This window comes from Dicentrarchus labrax, unplaced genomic scaffold (assembly GCF_905237075.1).
Source record: "Dicentrarchus labrax unplaced genomic scaffold, dlabrax2021, whole genome shotgun sequence".
In the NCBI taxonomy this organism is placed as follows: domain Eukaryota; kingdom Metazoa; phylum Chordata; class Actinopteri; family Moronidae; genus Dicentrarchus; species Dicentrarchus labrax.
Window position 1 is genome coordinate 31,661,385 of NW_026136711.1, and position 19,533 is coordinate 31,680,917.

Below are 19,533 nucleotides of genomic sequence, written 5' to 3' on the forward strand. Positions count from 1 at the left end.
ATGTACAAACATGAAGCTCCCAGTGTTCGTAGACTGAGAATGGATATTAGTATATTCATAGATTATGGAATTTAATGAGGTAGAAGGATTTTAATGTGTACATTATACTTTTTTTGTGGAACAAACATGTCAGACACATTATTGTTTCAAGCAGATTAGTTTATAATTGTCTTAGTAGACTTGTGGTGGGGGTCTTTGATGTGGTTCTTCCAGTAAGTGACATTTGGGAAGAAGATGTGAGTTCAGTTTCCTTGTTTATGACAATGATAACTGAGTCACAGTCTGCGATGGTGACTTGACTTTGACTCAAACACTGACTGAGTATATCTGATGTCTCAGCTCTGATCAGAGCTGTTACTCACAATGGAAACACACAATCAGCCTCATCACAGTTAGGTCATTAGTTAACTCTTAATCAACCAAGAATTTCTTTATTTACAGCACTTCAAGGGAGGAGATCTACACAATAACGAGGAGGCAGACGGTGGAAGCTTGTGTATTTAACATTTATTTTCTGTCATTTTAAAAACTGTTTGAGGACAATCAAAATATAAATACATTTCTCTCTCACACTCATCCACCCACACACACACACACACACACACACACACACACACACAGCAACTGGCATCAGAACACACACGCACACACAACCCCTGCCCCTGATTTAGATGTTAAAAGGTGCAACGACCAACCATCAAGAACAGACTCATCAGGACTCATCGTGATCCAACTGCACCATCCAGAGTTCAGAAACCATTTGAACACAGAGAAAGAAGAAATATTGGACAGTTTGTGTCTCTTTACAACCATAATACTCTTATACTTGTTAATGTGACCTGCAACAGTCACATGAGCTTCAGTCTCGGTCCCACTGGACCGACATCATGATGACATAAGCTGCTCCTACATACTGTATTTGTCACCCGAGTGAATCTACAGGAGTCTAACTGAAGTTAAGTGTTGTTAAAACCATTAAAAAAAAAAAAAGAGGTTTGGTTCAGTGCTGCAAGGTCTAAGTGTGTGAGATTTTGTATTTTAAGTAATAACCTGTGACATATTTAGAATAAATGTACATCATTTCCAGGATATAATCTTCAAGTGGGCAGGAAGTGAGTTGTTTTTTTTGTTGTTTTCTGTTTAGACAGACAGAAACAGAAGAACTGGGACATGGTGATCTACCACACACACACACAGAAAAGAGCCACACGTGGAGAAACTCATCAAAACACGTCCTGCTGCCTTTGACTGACAGGTGATTAGTAGAGTGAAGTGTGGACCACCAGGTTTTGCATGTTTTAGCCAGATCTTTTGTTTAAAGATATACATTTTTAATTCTGTCATTTCAGCACTTTCAACTGCTTTTTTCTTTCTCTTTTTCTTCTTTCTTTCCAGGAAGAACAAGCTCCAATTATTGAATGACCAACCTTTTGTTTCCAGTCTTACTGACAAAAAGCAACACCAGAGAGCTGTCATTTGGAACAGTGTACAACTATTTCGATAATTCACTTTTTTCATTTTTAAAAGAAAAAAAAAAGTCCCAAATGTGGAGATGTGTTGCTCTTCTTTTTATATCTTTATACCTGAATATCTTTGGGTTTTGAGCAGTTGGTCCACTAACGACATTGTCACCTTGGGCTCTGGGACCTTGTGAGGGGCTTATTTACAACCTCATCTGACATTTGATATATTATATAAGATTAATGCATCATAAAAATAACTTGCAGTCCCATTTGCTCCAGAGCTAACTGAGAAAAGCACCAGTGGCATTTGGTATTAGACAGACCGACAGTGTGGACTGCACTGATGCAAAACTGACTGTTATCAGTAGACTCTGACATTTTGGATTTCCAATCGTCCTTGAACACCTCAATAATTGAAAAAGAAAAAGCTAACTTTGGAATCCCGATCTGTAAAATAGATGGTAAATATAAACTATGTTTGATTTGTAATGAATGGGTCAGAAAATGCCAAACATCTGTGTGGTAGTTTTTGGAAAAATTCCTTTTAACCAACAATCTCACCCGGCTGGGTCTGTGTTTCTGTCTGTCTAACACTCAGGACGGTCGACATCGGCTAAAAATAAACACAGAGGGGCGAAGATCAAACCGGCAGAAACATCTGGGTCTCACATGGTGACTCAACACGTGAGTCAGGAAGAAAGTCAGAGTCAACCCCACGTTTACACACTGTCTTCTTGTGGTCTGGAGCTTCCTGCTGCCTCCCTGTCGGCCCCTGTCATTAGCCGACAGCTTCTGGATGGGAATAACACTTCTGAGTATCACAGGGCCACAGGAGGAGCACCATCATCTGAAACAACTGGTTGTGTTATGGTTCTTTAACATTCCCCAACTCCCACAGACCAAATTAAAAAAAAAGCAAAGAAAAAAACAATCCATTAGCATATCGTTTAACAGCAGTCTAAAAAGGGCAGATTGTGTTCCATTATCCCAAAGAAAGAAAGAAAGAAGCAGAATAGAAGCAGCCCTTTTCCCTATATTAAAAAAAAAAAAAAATCTCATCAACTTAATCTGAATGTGTTTTTAACACTGACACAGTGCAGTGCAACACTCGATCTGGTAGGATTCATATAGCGTTTAGTCGTTTTCCCTCCTTCCTCTGAGGCAGTGCTGGATGTGTCTGTACAGTATTTACACTCCTGAATACACAACGAAAAGAGGTAAAATCAAAGCAAGAGTTCATTTCCAAATCGCCGCATGAACACATTAAAGGAAGGGTCAGTCCAAGGGTCATTTTGTCAGTTAGGGAGGTAACTTCCCCTAAAACAGGGCCGGAATTTGCATTCAATTATCTGGTGGCAATCAATTTAAAACATTGGGTGTCAGGAAAAGGGAGGATGGACGCAGAGGACAGGGGAGGAAGAAAAGCAGGGCTGAAAGCTGTGTCACTGAAATCACAGTGATTTTTCTGATCGGGGTTCATGTTCATATTCCGAGTTGAACGAGCCGAAGTTAAAGCTGGGGGACGAAAGAAACTGACCCACATTTTGGCTGCGGCTCGTCGGTTTTACCTCAACTGACGCTTAAAACACTGAAGGAATTTGGCTTGTTAAATGTCTGGCTCCATTCACACTGCAGGACTTCCATCAGCTTCTGATTGTGTCAAATCAATTAGTCACCTATTCAGTCTTAAAACCACCATTTCTCGTACATGTCTTTATGGAAACGTCACCCAAAATCTTTCGTTTCAACTGCTCACAACTCCCGGATGGTTACTTCCTCACATTCAAAGGGAACAGTTTCTCCTCAGTTTGTCAGAGACTCAGTTTCACAACAGAAACACGATATCGAGCTGGTTCTTAAGCTCCTTTCAGATCCTGCTTGAACACTTGTCTTTATCTGAGGGACTGGAGTTTTATTCAAGGTTACTGTATAGATCAAGTAAACCCAAACGTGACAAAACGTACATAAAGAGTGTGTGTGGAGAGAACTTAAAGAAGATGGCAGGCAACACACACACACACACACATCCCATGAAAAGACCGAAACCAGCAATGTTCTCAAGCTCACTGGTTCCTTCTGAAGATGTTCGGGATGTTTTTCTTAAACAGCTGCTCACTGTAGTTTTTAGGAGGGAATAGTGCATTTATTGGGAACTACTTTGAGCTGCGGATTGATCTATGTTTGGTGCTGTAGTGAGTGTCTCCAGCAGCAGGACGGTGTATGTGGTGACTGTACTTGTATTAGTGTTGATGGTAATGAAGGGACATGTCACCCAGTTTAACAGTGTTTTTGGACAACAGTGGAGCTCGATGTCAGAGGAATAAGAGAAATCTGGCTCTGGATCAATTCTCTGGTGGGTTTTTTCATGGGATTTGTTGACAATAAGAAAAGTATAAAATATCAGCAGACTTATCCTTAAAACCCAAACAATCAACTTGTGATCTCAATAAATGTTACTACATTGAGATCACAAAGTAACTGTCTTGTAATAATGAGGAAACATTATTAAGGTCCTATCGCGCTTTCTGTGATTCTGCTTAAAGATAAGAGTACAAACATGTTTTTAATCAGTCCAGGTGATAAGAAAAACTAAAGATTTTGGGTGATGTATTCCTTTAAAAAACCTCTGTGCCCTCTCATCCTCGCCCCTCTGGAGCGAAGGCTCAACCACAAACATTCAGCGAGGCGAACTGGGTGCTGACCGATGCCGAAGCGGGGCGTAAACAGGAGCGAGGGAAAGGAAGTTCCCTCTCTCCACGAAGAAGCTTCTAGAGGCTGGGTCTGAATTAACGAGGCGTCCCCTGGTCCGCTCGAGTTCAATCTCAAAAAGTCGATGTCTGATTCTGACTCTGTCCTGTTGGCATTGAATTTAACAGTGGGAGAGTGAAATTCCAAACAAAAAAGGCCCACAAGTTCCTCTCCAGTGCTTTTCCACCACGAAAAGAGAGACAGAGGAATTAAAGCCTTGGCTGATTTAAAACCTCTCCGTCTCTCTCTGTCATTCTCTCATTCAATCTGACAGAAGACAGAAAGACTGAAGGAAAACAAACTGCTTGATTCTGTTTCCACACTTCCCCCTCGGTCTGTCTGTCCCTCTTCTTTCTGTCTCTGTGTCCGTGTCTTGGTCTGTGTTGCACCGTGGAGGCCAGCGGGGGGGGGGGGGGGGGGCAGAGGAGGCGCTGTTAGGACGCCTTGCCCAGCTCTATCTTCTTCTGGATGACCCGAGCCGAGTGGTAGATGAGCGAGTCGATCAGACCGGCAACTGCGGGGAGTCGAGCGGACAGGAAATGGAAGTAACAGAGAAAGAGAGTCAGATTTCATCCATCTCTATCCTCATTAGTCTGCAGTCTATTAGCAGGAAACACACAAAGGGACTGACCTGTAAATACACCTCCGATAATGGCACAAACTCCTGTTAAAAAGTGTGTGAACGATCTGGAGAGAGAGAGAGAGAGAGAGAGAGAGATATGAATTAATTCAGCATTAAGATTTAAATAAACTCACTTTTATTGCCATAACTGTGACAGATTATTTAAATATTATTTTTAAATCTATTATTTTATGTATCCCTTTATATTCTGGTTGTTAAATCTATTATCTTATGCATCATTTATATTCTGGCTGATTCAGAATTAGCAAAGTATTCAAACCTGAAAAATTCCTTATTTTACAACGGGTCGAACCATTACATTGACAATGTCCATGTCTTAAATACTCCAAATTTAAACACCCGTTCACAAATACGGTCTCAAAGACATATAATAGAAGAAATGCGGAAGATGAGAAGGTTTTATGTTTCAGACTTGCAGGATCAACAGCCGACAGTGTAACACACGTTGTGAGACAAATAAACTGCGAGGCTATGAGCTCTCGTCTGTACAGGAGTTGAACAAGCAGCAGGAAATAGACGGTTTCAGCTTCTATTACAGCGTCAACGTCAACTGCTCCATTTAAACGAGAGGCTAATTAAGTCTCTACAGCGCTGTCAGCTGACAGCGTTTACTAGGTGAAGTCCTCCGTTGTGTCCTACCTGTGTTTCTCTGTGAATTTAACCATCATGGGTGACAGCTCATATAAAACAAACACGCCCGGCAGCCCCTGATCTCCTATTAGCCCGTTGGCTACTTTCTCGTGCCTGGTGACTGAGAACTGGTTTGTTTTTACCACCTGGAAAATACAAAAATGACAACAAAGCATTGTTTTAGCCTGAGTGAATGTAGCCTGGTACAACCCTCCAGTGGAAGATCAGATGAGGAAAACTCAGTAAGACAAAGACAGATAATGAATGTTTGCTTTCACACTTTGTCACATTAACATCTCTCTGAGAAGGTCCAGAAGGAAAGAGTAACTTCAGGGAACAAGGACTCACCTCTCCATCAGTTTTCACGTAGATGGTGGGAACGATTTTCACAAAATACTGGTACATCATTGATGCTGTGGGGAGAAAATAAAGGAAATCTTAATATGAATGCAGACACACAGAAAACACTTTATTACTTTTTTGATTAACTAACTGTCGCTGTCTGATCCTGTTGTGCTTCTTTATTATATTTATTTAGTTGTTTGATCTATTTCACTGCTATTTTGGGTAGAGTGAGGGCAGAGAATATGGTTTTATTAATTTGTTTCTTCTTTTATTATGTTAAATTGACCGAAAAATAAAAAAAGCTATTAATAAACCATACCTAACTATCAGACCAGAGTATAAAAAGTAGGATTTTAAGTAAGGAATAAATGGATTATTACAGCAGTGAGGTGTGTTAAGGAGTGTTATGAGACAAATAAAAAGAATGAAGCATTATTATTGATACGCGACGTCAGGCTGTTGTACTCCAGTTTAATCTACTCTAATAAAACAGCTCGTCTTCGGATCAATTGCTATATGATTAAATAAAATCTTAAATCAATAAAAACACAGTTCAGTATTGGAAGTGGGTTAATTAAGGTGTATATTTATTTATATTTGGTCATTAATTAGTGGTCTGAGAGAGCTCTCAGAGACCACTCATGAATAATAATAATTATTATTAAAATGTAAATATATGTAGTAATAAAATTAACCACTGGCGGGCGCTGTTGGATTTTCTCCTCCACCTTTATTTCCCCTCGTTGTCTTCCTCCTCTATCCGGTTATGGAGGACTGCTAGAGAAGACATTTAAACCCACCTGCGCTCGGATAAACTCCAGTCCTCCCGCTTTAGGAACCAGAATCCACACTCATTTTAAACCCACAGCTCAAGGTAAGCTCGAGTTCCAACCGGCTCTCTTCGGTAACGCGTCCCGGCCAGAGTCACCGACCGTCGGCGACGTAAACCGGGTTTATCGGTCAAGGCCACCGGTGACGTTAGTTAGTTAGCATCGCTAAGCTATCACAACACGATGTAACACAGACTTAATTATGTAAAATAACTTATATATTAACAGTTACAGGCTCAACGACTCAATTTAATCATTAACCTTAACTGCCAGATGTCTTTAATTAAACCAGTGTTTATAACCAACTGTATTGCATTGTCAGCCGAGGATTACCTAACGTAGTAACTCCGTACTAAAGGTCAAATGTTTGATTTTGAAGCTACAATTTCTACATTTAAGTTTAATGGAAGAACAGAGTTTACTCCAATAAGTCACTTAACACATTAAAACTGCTGTATTATTAAAGCAAACTCACAAAAAGGCCCCCTCATTGTGGATATAGTGTTAAAATAGCTCCAGGAATATGTCATTGTGTAAATATCTGCATTGTGAGGTTGCTTTTCTGTGTTCATATGATGAAGTATTAAGTGGCCCCTTGTTTCCTGTGTGGGGCTCAACATCAAGTAGTAATCCATTTTAAAAAAGGCCCTTATCATGACTGTCTATATTCAGTTTTAGTAGAGCATACTCCCAAACTGTGTTCTAGTTATAAACATTTAATAAAAAGGGGGCTGGGCATCGCTTCTTGGCAGTAATCTCATTGTGAGGAGCCAGACTGGATCATAATGTGGTCTGGCTCAGTATTTAGTTCATCGTGCTGTCAGATCACACTGTATCTGTAATCTCTTCCCTCCCCAGATGCCAGTGGCTGTAGGTCCATATGGCCAGACTCAGCCGAGCTGTTTTGACCGGGTCAAGATGGGGTTCATGATGGGGTTTGCAGTAGGAATGGCTGCTGGCGCCATGTTTGGCACTTTCTCCTGTCTCAGGTAACTATGGACTTTGTGTACATCCAAACTGTTTTACCTTTTTTTGTTTTAGAAATATTTATCTACTGCATTCATATAAAAAAAACTGAGCCAATCAGAGCATTGTAGGCAAACATTTACATAGATCTACATAGTTCTTAAACTGAATCCTTTAAAAAAAGTGTGTACAATTATTGATAAGCCATATTAACCGAGTTATCTGACAGTTATTTACATGTTAGTCTACTTTTCTGGCAACCTTCAGTTCAAATAGTCTGTAAACTGCTTCAGTTCAGACACAAAATGAAAACTGTCTCTGCTGTTTTTTAGGATCGGCATGCGTGGCAGGGAGCTGATGGGAGGAGTAGGGAAGACTATGATGCAGAGCGGAGGGACGTTTGGCACCTTCATGTCCATCGGTATGGGCATCCGCTGCTGAGGAGGAGGAGGACGAGGAATAATAATATCCTCCACAACACAACACAACACAACTGTACAGCTATGGGACTCTTCCAGTAACCTTTACCACCGCTCTCTGTCTGCTCGATGCTGTCACACTCTCTACATTCGACCGTCTAGTTTTGTCAATAAAAGTTCAGTTTGTCAAATGGCTTTCGGAGTGGGTGTTACACTTTCTGATGTCCTGCTCAGAGAAACGGTCGCAAAATGTCAGATTTTATCTTGAAGGAAAACTCCTCCTGCAGACACAGCACGCCACTTTGCTTAATTCTACATTGGTCTCTTGTCCTCTGTATCTTCTCTCTGATTGTTATACATTGGTGCAAAATGTAGCTACGGACAGATGCTCTTACGCTCCAGTTCTGAGGGTCTGACTGTAAAACCTAAAGTTTCAAATGTATGAAACTGGCCTGGTCAAATCTCTTTTTCTATTTGGGTTAAACTCTTATATTCAGCCCTTGAGCCAGAAGCGGAAGCAGGTACAAGGTCCGGTGCAAATGTGCATTGTTATGGATACTGTTATATTACTGGTTATATAGTACATAAAGGCCCTTCCCTGTTGCTCATGTGCAGTAGACGGGGACAGTTCACATGGTCATAATTTGTGTGTGGTCCTCAAAGATATGATGAAATGAAACTACTGACCTTGTGGCGCTGTGACGTCTGTCTCGTCCAGAGGGTTAACGATGCCGGGGTAATCTTTACCAAACGACAGGTGTTTTATCAGATGGGTCATGTTAATCTGCAAGACGATGGACAGAATGATTAGAAGTTGCCACAACTGTCGTCTGAAGACTGAATGTTTGTCACCTTTTCTTGACATTATTAAGAAACCATTAATACAGTTTGATTATTACCTAAAAGTCAGCTCAGGTTTACATAACCATTTGTTCATATAGGCAGCCTGAGCTACAGCACTGAACGGCTGCACCTGGCATGAACATCGCGTTTACACCGAGAGCGTGGCTACTGCTGCCAGCCCCATCTTTCTATACTGAGTCTGCCTTTGATCAATACAATACAATACAACACAACATGAGTGGATTCTGTCCACGGCTCTAATCTGGTAACATGGGAAATAAAAAGCAAGACGCTCCGCCACGCGCTGCTCATGTAGGCTGTGTTATTTTAATAAAATTATACAAACTTTTTCTATGCAAACAAAATTCAATCTTTAAATAGGCAAAGAAATAATAGATCTCTTGCAATCATTTTTTTTTAAATACGAAGATACAGAAAATATCTGAGTTACTTACGTTGTCTAAGCCGAAACTCTGCAGGTCGTGTACTGCAAAACAAGAGACATAAATTAACTTGTTAAAATCCCAATGCTTTAAATACACATGGAGTTAAGACAAAGGAATGTATCTTAAGTTACAGATCTGTCACATATGTGAGTGATTGATCAGTTTGTGATTGATTATGGCCGATTGCTTCGGCTGTTCACTCCGGTCAGTTAATAGATGAAAGGCAGAAAATAAAGCTGAAGCCAACAATCACACATTCACACAAGTTCATGTCAGAGTTAGTAGCTGCAGGTCACATCTGTTCTCAGGGTGCAATGGCTCTGACCTTCGACCTCCCTTAAATGTTGGTATTCAGAAACATCCACGATGTCTTTAGTTTGAGACGTCTAATAAAACTAATTCAGAATGACTTCAGCACTGCTTTTATGTGAGATTAATTCATGTGCAGTAAACAGTGGCAGCCTTCTGACTGTCTGCACCTTCACACTTCACAAACCTGACCCAGCATCCCCTACCAAACTAATATTCAGTCTGATCTGGATAAAACTTTAGTTTGTAATAATGTAGATGAGTATATACACCTCCCAATTGATTTTGTTGCCAGAAATACAGTTGTGACACTGTCAGAAGTTCAGAAAATGTCTACAGATGCAGCACAGTGAGATCTACGGCTGATGTGAGTCTTCTAAATCAACACTGACCAACTCGAGAGAATCAGCTTTCTTAAGCCCTCTTACTGGTTTAATGAGTAGTATATAATGAGCATTAGTATGTATTTAGTCATATTAAAAGATACTAGATAAATATATTTGATTCCATATATATTCCACTTCCATTGATTACGAAAAGGAATCGGAACGAATTCGACCCGGTGGCAGGTATTAATGAGAACTTTAACTATAGAAATAGCCATATAGAGGCAACAGTATTACATTCAGACTGTTCCATATCCAGCTAAAACCTCCATGTAGCAGGTTTAAATTCAACCATTAAGTAATTTTCACTTCATACTACAAAATAATTGTATACTTGCAATACTTTTCCCATATCTCAATAAACAGAATACTATTTCTAAAATAATAAAAACTGCAAATAAAGATGCACTTACTTTCCACAGCGTGAACTGCAGAAAGAAGAGAGAAGAGTCACTATAATGATGCAGGTAGACAACAAACCATGTTATGTTAATGTGTGGGGAGGGTGCCAGTAGGGGCTGCACAACACTGACAGGATGCTTTTTTATTAAGACATGAACAGTGATGCATGAGGACGCAGCTTTTAAAACTTACAAAAAGTTTTTTTGTGCTCATGTTTGTTTTGTTTCAAAGTAATAAAAGCTCAACTGAAATGTATGAATGGCTTTACAAGGCTGAGATTTTACATAACAGCAGAATCTCTCATTGAGGAGGATTAGAGTTTTTCTGTGCCAAAGAAAAGATGAGATTTAAAAAAATAGTCTGTGTGACTTCTGTCAGGGTAATCGTGCAGCCCCAAACGCAGAGACAGTGTTTAACTCTTGAAGGTCAGTCCAGAATAAAGGGACAAAGATGCAGCTGGTTTATTTCAGACTCGTTTACAGTCAGATCCTCAGCACAAGTGATTCTTGTCTCTTGTTTCTGCTTCTAAGCATTCAAATTTAACGCCGAGCAAAATAAATGAATACATTCGATCAGATGAATTTATTTCTCATCACAGAGCCAGAGTTCAGAGGATGCTGTCAGACTGCAGCCACTTTCTAAAGTGATGCTTGAGTACCTGGAGAGTAATTTAACTTACTGGCCACATTCTCCATTTTAGTACCCAGAAGACTATAAATTGTGGCACTTTTTCTTCAGAAGTAGCTGTCAAAGATTTATTAAAGCTTTTGATGGCTGTTGTTAATTTCCTGCTCTGGTTTAATGTGCAGATGAGAGAAGCTTTTAGCAGGCAGACAGAACAGGACATTCCAGTCAAGACAATAACAAAGATCAACATTGACAGACAATGATGACGGTGCAAAAGTCAGCAACAGCAGTCAAAGGAAGAAACTAATTAAAGAGAGAAAAATGCAGCGGAGACACAGAAAATGTGAGGAAATTGAAGACTGGTGCGTAAAGTGTTTGCTGATGTATCAGATGATGATGACGAAACTACCAGAGCAGAAACAGTGAAGGAACTAATTTTATTTCATCATTTTGGTTTCAGTGTGAGATGCAGCTTCAACCTCTGGAAAAGGCAAGTAGAGCTTCAACTGAAGTTATTATTTTTTGAAGTTTCATGCAGAATACATGAACTCTTTTCCAAAACAAAGATCAAGAATTTTTCAACTGACTTCATTTTCAGTTTTCAGTGAAAAAAACTACAAAGGATGTTCTAAAGAAAAGTGTTCAAATACAGTCAAAATGTCATTTTTAGTGCACAACTGAAATCACGCTGATTAATTGTTGCTGGAAAATCTCAACATGCAGTCAGAAATGAGTGTGTGCAGCTGTGAGTTGTGAACAATGAATGTTTCATTAGTGGATGTGGTGACTGTGGATGATAGATCTATACTATGATGAGTGGATGAATGAACAGACACTGATAAACACTGAATAGTCAAACGTTTCTGAACACCCTTTATTTTAGCATTATGGGGTTAACCCATGCACTGAGAGGTGAATCTGATCGGGGAAATTAGATTCATCTTCCCTTAAATGTCTTATTTCATTGTCTTTTCACTGTTGTGGGGCTCTGCGTGTCTTGAACTTGAAGATTGGTAGGATTTGCATGACTTTGAGTGGAAAGAAGTTAACATTATTTGTAAACCATGGACAGACAAATCATTTCTACACAGCGTCCTGCTGCCCGTATACTCTGCATATACTTTAGAGCTTTAAGTTAGTCAGTGTGTCAGTTGGTTAGTCAGAAAAAGAACAGTTTTGTGTCATCAGGTCTATAAAACGTTCCTCTTTTTCTCTCATTTTCTATGACACTGAAACCTTATGCTGTGATTTAAGTCCCACTCAAAGACAACTGTACAGTGATGAAACATAGCACGGCGGCCCTGGACTACAGTCCCTGACCTCGGGTTATTGCTGAAACTAACACAGGGTGTTCAAAAACCTTTCAATGCTTCTGTGAGTATGCGGTCAGAGTGGATTTAAAGCTGGTCTTACCGTGAACATGAGACTGCTGGAAACTTTTTCCTGGTGCGAAGTGGAAATTTCCTGCAACCTGAGACACAAAGAGGAAGAGAGGGTAAATAAAATGAATCAGTACAGTTTCAGAGCCACTGTCAGGAAAACAAAACTAAGACATTTCTAGAATAAAGTTGTAATATCTGAGAGAGAAACATAATAACATTGCAAGAATAAATTCATAGCATTATGACAAGATTGTTGTATTTCAAGAACATTATTAAGCATTTCCTGATCCTTTTTACCTTGCAGAAGACATTGTTTTGGACTGCAGTCCCCTCCCTATGACAGTATACAGCTTTACAACATGTATATTTCTTTTCTTACAAGATAATAATAAGATAAGATAATCACAGTTTTGCTATCATTTTACAACTATTTCTTGTAAAATTATTACAACTTTAAGCTCATATCATGACCACCTTTTCAAAATATTTTGATTTTAGAATTTCTGCCTTTCATTTACAGGTTAAAATCTCTTTAATGGGAGAAGAAAGACAGAAGGAGGAACAAGTGTGTGCACATCCAGTCCAAAATATTCTGGTGCAAGACAAAAAAATCATCTCACTGCAGGGCACAAAGGAGAACAGTCTGCACACTGCTTGCCTCCAATTAATAGTTTAAATCTCTTTTCAAGGCAACATCTACAAGATCTTCCTCAGACAAGTGTCAAACACAAAACAGCATTTATTGTAGAGGCATTTTCCACAGACATGAAAAGGCATAGGCAAATAGACAAATGCCCTCCACCTCACGTGACTGGCCTTACTAGCTATACAACATTTTGTTCCACCAAAGAAAGGCATCCACTGACAACACATTTGGACATTTTTGTCCTTGATTTACTTGGTACTAACATGTTTGGGGAAACAGGAGTGTAACGGTCACTACTAACTTTATAATATAAAACGGTTCAATGCAAACATAATAATTATGACTTTACGCTCATATCATGACCACCTTTTCCAAATATTTTGACTTCAACTCTCAATCACTGCGTCAGACGTACGACAGTCGGTTATGTGTGGAGCAGGTGTTGAAGGAAAGAACACACACGCAAGAGCAGAAAAAAAAATCCAAGAGTAGTGATGACAGTCTGAGGAATGGTTCAAACATCGTGTGTGTTTGTTCTTACTAAGTCTTCTTTCTGAGTACCTTTTAAGGAACTATTAAATAATCTCTACTCTGCACTTGTTTCACTCGGTCTCTTGTAGATTACTACTTAATTCAAATCTCATAAAATGATACAAATGTTATTTTGAACCTTGACCTAAATCACAATGAGGTGAGTTCCTTTTGTTAGATACTTACATATCACTGAATTTTTATGATTTTACTAAAGTTTCAAATGTTCCTCTGAACATCTTTCCAACCCCAGCTGGATGTCCTTCAGACATTAAACAAGGCTGTTGCTCTTTGTTGAAAATAAGAAATATTTTTGGAGATCCACAGATAAATACCTTGTTGACCTCCAGGAAGCCGTAAACCTGGCAGCCTTCGTTCTTTTGCTCCTGCATCTTATGTGTGAAGCCCTCCCTTTTACACTGCTCGATGGTGTCGGCGCTCTTGAACGCCCAGCCTCGCCGCCGGTACGCCTCCCGCACGTCATCGCAGGTGTTACAGCATCTGTGCGCACACATCAAGGAGAAGCATGGCAAGTGAACACAGGAGTATACAGAAAACACAAAGACAGCAAAAGCAGAGTGTTGTCTGCGATGGCGTCTTACTTGAGGTCTTCAGTCTCAGCTCCGTAGCAGCTCTCACATCTGTTTGGGTCCAGTGTACTGGGGTCAAACACTTCGCCATCATCAGCCATACCGAGTTCTACACACACACAAACACAAAGAAAATCAATCAATCAATCAAATCACCATCATGATTATCAGCCAACAAACATGATTTTGTTCAACCTTTCAGTCTTCCAGATGCAGAGGCTCTGGCAAACAAATGCAGGGCTGCCCAGCAAAAACACTTGAACAACAGTGTTTCTACCTCACGGATGTATCACTCTACTCGCCGGTATCCATAGCAACCTGACTACATCAATGTTTTTTTTGCACCTTTTTTGGCCTGAATGTCTGCCAACAGCTGTAGATCAGCGTGCGGTGGTCAAATGTCAGAGTAAAGTCAGTGTTTACCATGTTTCTCTGCCTCAAGGGTGACAGGTTTAAGGTCTTTGTCCAGCCTCTGTTTGAACAGATTGTGTTCAACGTCCAACTGCTGCTCGCCGGCCACGTCCATTGCATCTATACTGAGATCTGAGCAAAAAGAAAAAGAATGGGGGAAGGTGTCAAGGTGTGAGGCTGTTTATAGTAAACATGTGTCATCATTAGCATGTCAGATTCATTGCTCTAAAGCTGCAGGTAACAGCAGTGTTACTCACAGGCGCAGGGCATGTGAGGAAACATTATGTCGATGTTAATTTTCAGTTTGTCTCCTCGCGACGTGTCGACGTACAGCTCAGGGTGAACCTGCAGGGAACAAACAGCACGGACACATTTTAATTCAGACATTCAGTCAAAACAAAAACACGATGCATGAAGATTTGAGTTATGACAGAACAATGCATCTCCCTATATTTTGTATGTACTTTTTGCTGTAAGGTAGAATTTCTGCCTTTCATTTACAGGTTAAAATCTCTTTAATGGGAGAAGAAAGACAGAAGAAGGAACAAGTGTGTGCACATCCAGTCCAAAATATTCTGGTGCAAGACAAAAATCATCTCACTGCAGGGCACAAAGGAGAACAGTCTGCACACTGTTTGCCTCCAATTAATAGTTTAAATCTCTTTTCAAGGCAACATCTACAAGATCTTCCTCTGACAAGTGTCAAACACAAAACAGCATTTATTGTAGAGGCATTTTCCACAGACATGAAAAGGCATAGGCAAATAGACAAATGCCCTCCACCTCACTTGACTGGCCTTACTAGCTATACAACATTTTGTTCTACCAAAGACAGGCATCCACTGACAACACATTTGATTTACTTGACTTGATTTACTTGTACTAACATGTTTGGGGAAACAGGAGTGTAACGGTCACTACTAACTTTATCTGATAAATATAAAACGGTTCAATGCAAACATAATAATTCTGAATATTCAAATTGTTATGGCGAGTAAATCAAGATTAAGAACTACGAGCAACTGATTTCCCAGTTGTGCGACACTGAGCCTTCAGCAAAACTGAAGTCAGTTCCACTGTTTGTGTGAGCGGACTCATCAGACCGGTCTAACAGGAACTGTTTCCTGAAGGCTGCTTAATGTCGACAGGCAGATAAGATAAGATAAGATAAGATAAGATAAGATGTTCCTTTATTGATCCCCGTAGGAGAAATTCAGGCAGCATTATTATTGTATATTAGCATTATCATCATTATATTAATGTTGATGATCATTTATTAATCTGTTACTTTCGTCAACTGAAAAATAAGAAAAACATACAAACTTGGGAACAAGCTGGTAAGTGGACATTTTACAGGGTTTCAGCAGAGTCCACCAAGTTATAGTTAAGACTTTAAGGGTTAGGACCCTTTTAAGGCCACATAGAATTCAATTTAATCCTTAAAGAGCTGCACTTATTTATTACGTATACTCATTTATTGACATGGTAAATGCAGCCATTTATATTTACATCACATTTGTCAGCACTTTGCAGCTGTTTATCAAATAATTCCTTGTAACATAATTATTGAAGAACCCAGGTACTTGCTAGAAAATTGATGGGTTGAGTAAGCAATCAAAATGTTTTGCAGCAAAATCCGCTTTGAAAAAAACAATCCAACTTCTCCCAACAGCCCAAAAACACATAGAAAAAAACAACTATTGTTACTATCAGGCAGGAAAAAATATTACAATTACAATTTTAATGTAAGACTCTAATACCTTCTCAGGCCTTTTTTTTTTTTTTTGGAGTGAACTAAATTGAATTCTTTGTCAGACACCCTGTGGTATTAACAGTGGACAAAATATCACCTGCTTATGTGTAATTTATATAATCAATAAAAGAGACTGTAGACACGTTGGACTGGCCTGCCTATTATCCTCTGCATTAAGCATCAAATTGAATTCCACCTGCCGCCTTCTGCCCATTGGAGGAGGATATCAAATAATCAGGTGATGTGGATGAACTCACCTCTTTAGTCAGATAGTACTGCAGCTCGGAGACAAACAGGATTAACATGATGACACCGCTGATGATGGTCACTGCGGAGACACAGAGGAAGAGTGTATGTTAGAAATCACAAGAATTCCTCGTATTCCTGGTTCAAACTGTGAGAGCGAGAAGTTAAAAGGAAAAATCCCTTAGATAGTTTATCATATGCGAGAAAGAAAATGTTTTCACCTTTTAAAAGACACTATATTTAATATCATAAATAAACCTGATATTGTTAGTTTAAGTGGCTTCAAGGGTTGTTTTGAGTTTCTATCTGAGTCAAGAAAATTATTATGAGAATGATTATTCACAATTATTGTACTGTCAGTATTATTGGACATTGACTATACAGTCAGCAGATAATACAACATTAAAAACATAAATAAAATCACTAATTCCTTAAAGACTGAATCATTTAAGTGTCCACTCTTCTGTGAGAAATCTGCTATGATGTTCAACAGTAAAGAAATCCAAGACACATTAACAAAACCAAACTTTAAAAATGGTTGAAACTTTAATCAATTAAGCTACAGATTATTTTTGTGTCTATCACAAGTTTCAAGATCTCCAATTTGCGTCTTTACGTGTCTTGTTTTGTTCGACCAACACTCCAAAACTCAAAGATATTCAATTCTCAGTGACATAAAACATAAAATCAACACATCTATACATCTGAGAAACCGGTAATCAATTTCTAGAACGATTAAATCAGAAATGTTGTTAATTATTGGATGATGAATCAATTCATCATTTGAGCACAAAGTGAAAAGCTTCTTAGAGGTTCAGTAGTAATAAGGCTCACAACCAACGTATGTCACTCTCCCTGTAAATGAACTGACAACCTAAATATCATCAAGTTGGTAAAGTAAAAACATCAAACAGCAGCAGTTTGGTTTCTCAATAAACAGAACATTAACATATTTTATGATTCTTCTTAGAAAGGGAGTCATTTGTATGTGAAAACTAGTTAATATATGGACTTCATCACAAGAACTCTTGGTCCTGATCCCGTTAACTGGGAACGAGCTGGACTTTTGCCGGGTCAGGCTAAAGGATTTATTGTCTCATGATAACAGGTTCAGATTAAATTAAAGCAAGCGTAGCTGTTTTCATTGCATACATTTACACTATATTGTAATTAGTGTGCTTTTTATGATTCTATTGTTAATGCAATTATTATGGTCTTCACCTCCATTTCTGTTATATATATTCATAGCACTGTATCTTTACTGTACAGTGTGTGCATATGAGATATAATGCACATATACCATACATAACATTATATATATAGTATATTATTATGTATATTGTACTTACTATGTCCAAATCTTTATACTTAAACAAAATCAGTATACAGTTCATGGTTAGTTGCACAACCGGACTTCATTTGCACAAATATAAAATATTCTTTAATGTCACCTTTCTAATTTCTTACTTTATTTTTAATCTATTGCAATCAAATGCTTTATAGTTAATAGTTCATTCAAATAGCTTATCCCCTCTCTGTGCTGCAGTAGCATGGGAATTACCCATTTGTTGCAAAAAATCACTGATATTTAGAGAAAATATGCAGTAAAATCCCCAAAAAAGGTTTGACAATGAATCTCCTGTTTCTAATTTCTATCTCTATGTGCATTTCTTTTTTTTCCTCTCTCACTGAACTGTAAATGTTAAAGCTGTCGGTCCCGCTGCTGTTCAGCCTTTACTCAGCGCTGTGAGGATGAGGTTATATAATATATATTATATTTCATATCATTTAAAAAAATAAATAAAATAAAAGGAGAAATGGTCCAGTTCGCCTTGTTGTTAGCCGCAGCAGCTAACAGCCTGTCTCGGGTAAATGAAAGCCTCTCACCGGTCGCTCCTCCCCACGTCTTCACTCGGAAATCCTCCAAAGTTTTGGGATAAGCGTCAAATTGTTTCAGTTTGTTTAACGTGTCCATTTTCTCACGCAGGAGAGCTCAACACAAACGTTACCGACAGATTCCTGCACTCCAGACACACATCAGTCCTCCGCTTTCACTTCCGGGACACACGCCGGGGCACGGCTCCACCAATCAGCGCCGGCCGCGTAATTTTGTCTGCTTTTTTTTTTTTTTTTTTTTTCTCCTTCGGAATAAAAGTGGGAAATAAAAAAGGAGAAAAAGTAATAAATTAAAAAGGAGAAATAAGATCCCGTAAAACTCACGTTATATAAAGCACCGTGAAAAAAAAAATTGTAAATACAGTTATTTTTTTAATTTCACAGGCATATGTTTATACTGTACACTTTATTTTGGTATTTATTTGACTTAAAGCTACCTGAGGAAACCTGAAATAAATAAAAATCAACAATATTATGCCTGCATAAATGTCACACTGGTAAATTGCACATTCCTGCAAACTGTAAAGTTCTTCATTCATTTATTTAAATAACAGTTATATTGTACATATTGTCTCTCTTTTTAGATTTGTATGTATTGTCTCTTTTTTCATCTATTTCTATTTTTATCTCTATTCATATTCTCTATGTTTACTGCAATGCACCAATTTACCGAGGCAAATTCCTTGTATGTGAAAACCTACTTGGCTATAAACCCGGTTCTGATTGTGGTTTGGGTGAATCTTTGTCTTAAATTCTCTCTTAAAAACTCTGTCAGTCTTTCAGTCAGCAAGCACATAACATAGCACTGCCTGTCTCAGTAACATCTGTTAACACTTGCCATAGTCACTTTTTTATTTGCACTATTGTACAGTTTTATACACACATATATATGCATATACACATGTATATAGTGTACATACAACTCTAATTCTTTTTACATTATATCCTGTAATTTTCTATTTTATTTAGCTATTTAATGTGTGTATCTGGAGCTGCTGTAACAAGTGAATTTCCCCAGTGT

General features: G+C 38.7%; 2 protein-coding genes across 3 annotated transcripts; one reads left to right on the forward strand and one right to left on the reverse strand.

Moving 5' to 3' along the window:
• Positions 1–492: 492 nt before the first annotated feature.
• Positions 493–18,684, reverse strand: ergic3 (ERGIC and golgi 3). Of its 2 annotated transcripts, XM_051413802.1 has the most exons (14): positions 18,504–18,684; positions 16,628–16,698; positions 14,875–14,962; positions 14,630–14,749; positions 14,219–14,315; positions 13,952–14,117; positions 12,471–12,528; positions 10,442–10,456; positions 9,343–9,374; positions 8,732–8,828; positions 5,833–5,897; positions 5,494–5,630; positions 4,843–4,898; positions 493–4,725 (listed from the first exon to the last, which is right to left on the reverse strand). In XM_051413802.1, exons 1-14 carry the CDS (start codon positions 18,589–18,591, stop codon positions 4,646–4,648), a joined length of 1,170 nt encoding a protein of 389 aa, XP_051269762.1. In that variant the 5' UTR covers positions 18,592–18,684; the 3' UTR covers positions 493–4,645. The 2 variants fall into 2 exon arrangements, with proteins under 2 accessions (XP_051269762.1, XP_051269763.1); XM_051413803.1 differs by lacking the exon at positions 10,442–10,456.
• On the forward strand, positions 6,550–8,239 carry romo1 (reactive oxygen species modulator 1). Its single transcript, XM_051413828.1, has 3 exons — positions 6,550–6,703; positions 7,518–7,648; positions 7,958–8,239. Exons 2-3 carry the CDS (start codon positions 7,518–7,520, stop codon positions 8,064–8,066), a joined length of 240 nt encoding a protein of 79 aa, XP_051269788.1. The 5' UTR covers positions 6,550–6,703; the 3' UTR covers positions 8,067–8,239.
• Positions 18,685–19,533: the final 849 nt, after the last annotated feature.